Below are 6,745 nucleotides of genomic sequence, written 5' to 3'. Positions count from 1 at the left end.
ATTTTTAATTTGAAGCTACATGGACCATTCTGTACATGTGGCGTTGTTTTATTCACATCCGGTAGAGGGCGCTGCAACTCCGGAAAAGGAAATTGCAGTTTTATGTCTTCAGTCATTCTCTCCGCACACTGTTGGGATACATTGTAAAAAGGACTAATGGCAAAAACCTCGCTATAAAATGGGTAAGCGATTACTACATTACTACTGCTGACTAGGAGTATATCACAAAACTAATTATTAGTCCCTCTGAAATAATAAGACATTTGTGGGTCGTGGAATGACACGTTGATTCAAGGAACGTTTCCTGTTGACTGGCTCTCATTATATAGCCTATGACTCGCGCGACTGACACTTCTCTGTCTTCTTCATATTGAAAAATTCTCTCTTTTTTTAGAGATTGGTTAATCGGTTTTATAGATATTTTTAAAGGATATTTACGTTTCATTGGTTGTCAGTATAATTGGATCTACCCAAATGGCACCGTTTGTTGAAAATAAGACAAAACAACAGGTAAAGTATCTTCTTTAATACATTTGTTGTATAATTACTTAACATTTTAATAATATAAATGAATTACAGCAATTAATTTTCAAGTTAGAAACGTAGTTTAACCATTAGACGTAGAAATAAATAAGTAAATAAATAAATAAGTGACCTTTTGGCGCAGGCAAAACTGGTTTAATAAATAGCAACAATTTTTAGCATAAATAGAATGTTGTGTTAGTAAATATATGTTAATAAGATAATATTTTTTTACATTTAGTAATAAATGCCAGCGTTTTATTAATACTACATTAATACAATCTAATAACATTTATAAAATGTAGATCCTTTAGTTATTATTAAGTCTAAATAGAATGAATTAAAATTCTGTTTAGCATAAAAATAAACAGTATTAATGAATCAGCAATTCATTTTCAAGTAGGAAATGAATAGCTTCACAATTAGACATACAGCCTAAAACAAAGATGAAAAAAGTGGCTTTTTAAGGTAAATCTTTATATAATGCCATAATTAGCAACAATTGTTATTATATCAATAATTATTATTATTTATAAAATATTTTGTTTTATATTCTGTAGTGCGGTCTAAAGATCCTTTAGTTATTATTGTCAAAAAACAGAAATAAAAAAATGAATGAATTTCTGCTTAATGTAAAAAATAATCAGCATTAATCCTAAAGAAAGCTATGGGTCGATCTCTAATCTAGTATTTTTATCTTTCATCAGCAAGGCGAGGAGAAGATGCCTCAACCCAAGGTGAAGCTGGTGGTGACGGGAGATGATTTTGGGTACTGCGAGAGAAGAAATCAAGGGATTGTGGACTGCTTCAAAACTGGTGGGATCTCCAATGTCTCCCTTCTGGTCAATGCAGTCTCAGCGGAGCACGCGGCAGACCTGGCCAAAAGGTACCAGAGCTGATTTTCTAACTACTTTTAATTTCATTCAGATAAATATACAAATATGATATCAAAGTTTGAGTATCTTACATTTAAACAAAGTGTTACAACACTCTCCCGTATGACATGTAAGCCTTTTAAACCTATTGCCAAAGATAAGACAAGGCCTACTGATATAGATGTATAGAGGTTAGATGTATAGTTATTATAGTTAACTAATACTTAAACTTGAAAAATAACTGAGATGAAATAAAATATATAAAAAACGTAATAATTCTATTACAGCTTATTGCTAAGAAATAAAATGCTATTTTCATTTGGTTTAACATGATTTACTAAAATAACAATCACCAAAAACTATATAGACATACTTGAAAAATAAAAACGAATAAAAAAAAAATACAAAAACACGCAACAAGTTAACTAAAACTCTTAAGTGTAATGTTGCTGTTTGAGCATAAACAATATCTGCAAAGTTACAAAGCTGAAAGTTCAATGCAAACGGAGATATCGTCTTTTAAAATTCTGGCAGTTTAATGCCTACAAAAACGGCTGGTAGGGACAACAACGAGTTACTTCCCGGATTCGTGACATCACAAACCCAGATAAACCCCGCCCTCGGGAAAAGACAGCCTCCAACAATGAACTGTTCCAATTATACACTTATTTTCACATAGCTATGAGAAGCGTTAAACATGGACATGCGTGCAGTTGCCGTACTGTATTAAAGCTTTAATCAGGATAAAACCGTATATTAAAAGCTAACATAAGCAGTAGCATTTACAAATAACAGCATATCTAAAAGTATGAGACAACAACAAACAAAAAACATAGGCCTACCATTAAAAGCCATGCTTGCACAGGTTCTGCACGATCCTCTTCAATAATATCCTCTGCTTCTCAATCAGGCTCAAACTGATGAGCGATATTAATGATGCCGTTGTTTTACAGTACAACCGGAGCACATGCCGCTGAGGTGAGGGGCGGGACGGTTAGACACGCGCTAGAGGTGGTTTAGCCAATCACAACATTATTTCTATTTCTATGCCTATTTCTATTTCTGAGGGAGGGGCTTCATAAAAGAAGGAAATGATCAGCGCGTTTCCTAGAGAAGGGACAGAGAGGTGTGGAATAAAGGTAAATTATGATTTGGATTTTAATTATGTGAATTATGTGAACAATAATGCGTTTTTAAAAAAACGAAGCATTAACACATGTTAGACTGCACCCCATAAACACAATCAAGCCTAGAAAAAACCCAGTCAACCACCCCTTTAAATGAAAAGGGAAAATCTAAAAAGCTGATTCAAAATAGTAATAAAATCTATAATCGTGTCTCAGTGATTCTAAAATAACACTGCTTCTCACACACAGGAATCACATCCCCATTGGACTCCATGCGAATCTATCAGAGGGTCTTCCAGTGTCTCAGGATCTAAAGGGCTCCACGCTCCTCAACAAGGATGGATTCTTCCATGGCAAGATGGGCTTCCGGGAAGCTTTGCAGTGTGGTCAGCTCAAGATGTCAGAGGTACACAGGAACACACACTCATAAAGACCAACAGAAAGTCACATGGGAGTGAATTCAAACCATAAAGCGTGTTTACATCACACTGTATAGCACTGTATTCATGTTATATAGTAGTGCTCAAAGTAGAACATGAAAGGACTTTATTATCTTGCTTATAAGAGGGGTTATGACATTATGTACTCTTTAAACTAAAGTTTAAAGCAGCAGGTAAAATACACACCACTATGTAAATCCAGTAAATTAGAAAGAGAGAAAAACACATGTGATATGCACATATTTTACTAAAATGAAAAGTGTAAAGGTGTTGTATCTTAATTTTTATTACATTTTGTTTGAAGTTCACTATGTTAGTCAAGAGTGTTTTCACTAAAAACAGATGTAATATACCTTTACATAACCATTTCCACCTTTTTCTTCTTTCTTTTACTAGAATTAAGCATTTAAAGGGGTCGTATCATAATTGTTCTCTTTTTCTTGAAGCCCATTAATGTTAGTCGAGTGTTTGCACCAAAAACAGATGTAATATACTTTTACATAACCATTTTCCACCTTCTCTCTAACCCTTTTTTTATTAAACAAGTTGTTTAATAAAGCTTAGTTTCAGTAGATGGTCTTCTTGGACTGTGGAGGAAGCTTTTCATTGTTTTTGTTCAAAATTAACCTCTTTTATTTGCAAAGATCAAGAATAGTACTTTTCATTATATAACCTCTAAAGTTTCAGACTTCAGAACTAAGCACAGCAAAACACATTTGTCTGATTCTGTCGTGCTGTTTGCTTAAGTTGTGTTGTGTTTTCTGTTTAAAAGGTGGAGGCGGAGCTCAGAGCCCAGGTAAATCGATTTTGTGAACTTGTTGGCCACGTACCCTACCATATGGACGGCCACCAGCATGTGCACGTGCTGCCAGGTAACAGTGGGTTCGTTTGAACGATCCTTTTCACCAAATAACCAACAATTCATGTACCACTACTGTTCAAATATTTTTGGTCGATAATAATTTTTAAAAATGGTTTTGAAATCAGTCACTAAGACTGTGTTTATTTAACCAAAATACTGTAAATATTGTGAAATATTATTACAATTTAAAATGTTTTCAATTTAAATATATATTAAAATGTAATTTATTCCTGTGATGCAAAGCTGAGTTTTCAGCATAATTACTCCAGTCTTCAGTGTCACATGATCCTTCAGAAATCCATCTAATATGCTGATACATTACACTCACTGAGTACATATACTCAAGAAACATTTATTATTAATATCAATGTTATAAATAGTTGTGCTGCTTAATATTGTTGTGGACTAGGATTCTATTATTAATAGAAAATTCAAATGAACAGCATTTTTTTTTACATTATAAATGTCTTCGCTGTCACTTTTGATCAATTTAAGGTGTTCTTGCTGAATAAAAATAACGGTATCTTTTAAAAAAAAAAAATTTATTTTATTTTTTTACTTTTTACCAATATATTAAAATGTAATTTATTCCTGTGATGCAAAGCTGAGTTTTCAGCATAATTACTCCAGTCTTCAGTGTCACATGATCCTTCAGAAATCCATCTAATATGCTGATACATTACACTCACTGAGTACATATACTCAAGAAACATTTATTATTAATATCAATGTTATAAATAGTTGTGCTGCTTAATATTGTTGTGGACTAGGATTCTATTATTAATAGAAAATTCAAATGAACAGCATTTTTTTTTTTACATTATAAATGTCTTCGCTGTCACTTTTGATCAATTTAAGGTGTTCTTGCTGAATAAAAATAACGGTATCTTTTTAAAAAAATGTTTATTTTATTTTTTTACTTTTTACCATGCTTTTCAGAGGTGCGAGAGGTGTTCGCCCAAGTTCTCTCTGATTTTGGGATCACCTACACACGGGTCCCCATAGAACCTGGTCTGAAATTTTGCACCTTTCTCCCGCCGCATCTGCGAGACTTTAATGCACAGGTTGAAAAAGATGCCCTTGAATCTATCGAGGTCTTTCATCGCTATGGAATTAGGTTTGTGAGGCAGCATTTTAAATGATCAGCACCTAGTTGTCAAGTAGAACGTTTTTACAAACGATTTAGGAAATTTACAATATCTTGTGTACTCATTAGAGCAGGTTTAGTTACATTTTAATGGTCTATAAATATGAATTTTGTCCTTCAGATACATTAGGTGCAGTATATACACAACATGCATTAAATGTTTTTCCCACTTTTGCCTGATGAAATCTAATCGATTACATACTGGTTTTGTATGTCCTCTCAGATGGCCTGACATATACCTGGGCCTGAGCACTATGGGTAAGAACATGTCTGTCCCCAACCTGAAACGTGCTTTGAGCTTCACGCTGGAAGCTTCACTAGATGACAGTGTGACCTCCTCGTTGATACAGTCCAGTGATGCCGCGACTGACTCCTATCGTCCGGTTACAGCAGAGCTTATGGTGCATCCAGGATATCCAAGTCAACCTCACCAGGGCGGATGTGGAGAAGGACCAGATGACTTCTCACAGTCTGCAGACCGACTACACGAGCTAAATACTTTGAGGGACCCTTTTGTGCTTAACTACTACAGGCAACAGAGGATCCACCTCTGTGCCTTTAAAGACTTTTAAACCCTTAGGTCAAGAGTATTTAAGGTTTGGCAAACTGAATGTCTTCTGCTTTAAGGAAACAAGATCTTGACCCATACCTCAATTAGTCATATTACAGTATGAGTGCTTGGTTTGGGAAAGGCAGAAAATCAGCATTCGGTTTCATTGTACTGCTTCCAGAGCCCATACAAAAATTTTTTTGAAGCTGCTACTTCAAGTAGAGCTAAAACAACTGAATTATACTAATTCTTCAACAGAAACACAAGATACTATTAGATTGACCTGTTTTTAAATTGCTCAACTAGACATTTAGTTTAAAAAAATTTTTTTTTAAAGCAGCTAGCCATTTCAATATAGAGAACTGTGTCCTTACAATAGGAAAGTGCAATTTTATCTGGATTTGTTTCTAAAAATGTTGCCTCATTTGAGCAAGTTTCTCTAAAATCCACATATTAATATTGCAGAGAACTGTAAAATCCAACAACAATGCCATATTTATGACTTTAACGTACTAGATGAAGATTTGAACTCAACTGAACATGTAGCAATGACTTTATATATTTAAAAATCTAAGTTATTTTTGGGTACAATGTTTTTAATAAATGTATTTATGATATTTTTATGAACCTGAAATAAAAAAAAACCTGTTAATTTTACTCTGGATTTCTTTCTGAAATTTAAAAATAGCTTTGGAACAAGTATTACGATGGTTAAAGATTAAAAATAAAAAAAATAATTATGTGAGCGCATCAATTTTGCTGCGCTATATTTTGTATGTACTAGTCTTTATACAGTCTATGGTACTAGTAACGATATTCAAACCGAACCGAAAATCCACAGTAACGTTACTTACCGCGATACTCTCTTGGCCTACCCCGCCCCCTGCTGAGACACTTCAAACACTATACGGCCACGATGGTTTTGAATGGCTCGAATCACTTTGGAAAGGAAAGTACCATTAAGGACAACATGAGCAGAACAAATCTGTCATATAGGCTACATAAAATTATAATGAGAACAGGACTGTAAAAGAATATGTCATGTTGGTTTCAGCGCGTTGTTATGGAAAGAATATGTCCACAGAGTTATATCTTCATGACTAGCACAGCCACTCACAGCCTTTTGTTGAACTGTAAGTTGCAATATTTTGTTTATATATATATACAGTATATATATATATATATATATATATATATATATATATATATATACACACACACA

General features: G+C 33.8%; 1 protein-coding gene across 3 annotated transcripts in view; it reads left to right on the top strand.

The window, feature by feature from the left end:
- The window catches only part of LOC107599608 (carbohydrate deacetylase), a 20,258-nt gene extending 14,171 nt beyond the window's left edge, over positions 1 to 6,087 (top strand). The window contains exons 1-6 of one of the 3 annotated variants that reach the window (XM_016291255.1): positions 101 to 182; positions 1,230 to 1,408; positions 2,774 to 2,930; positions 3,737 to 3,836; positions 4,766 to 4,943; positions 5,197 to 6,087. In XM_016291255.1, the coding sequence (XP_016146741.1) occupies positions 1,245 to 1,408; positions 2,774 to 2,930; positions 3,737 to 3,836; positions 4,766 to 4,943; positions 5,197 to 5,545 (948 nt within the window). In that variant the 5' untranslated portion in view covers positions 101 to 182; positions 1,230 to 1,244 and the 3' untranslated portion in view covers positions 5,546 to 6,087. Of the gene's footprint in view, positions 1 to 100; positions 183 to 460; positions 511 to 1,229; positions 1,409 to 2,773; positions 2,931 to 3,736; positions 3,837 to 4,765; positions 4,944 to 5,196 lie in introns of those variants that run through there. The other 2 variants (XM_016291254.1, XM_016291256.1) reach the window with 2 other exon arrangements.
- The last annotated feature ends 658 nt before the right edge of the window (positions 6,088 to 6,745 follow it).

The sequence above is a fragment of the Sinocyclocheilus grahami genome, unplaced genomic scaffold (assembly GCF_001515645.1).
Source record: "Sinocyclocheilus grahami isolate Dianchi unplaced genomic scaffold, SAMN03320097.WGS_v1.1 scaffold269.1, whole genome shotgun sequence".
NCBI classification, from domain to species: Eukaryota; Metazoa; Chordata; class Actinopteri; order Cypriniformes; family Cyprinidae; genus Sinocyclocheilus; species Sinocyclocheilus grahami.
Note: the sequence above shows the minus strand (reverse complement) of the source record. Positions and strands in the feature narration are given on the sequence as shown.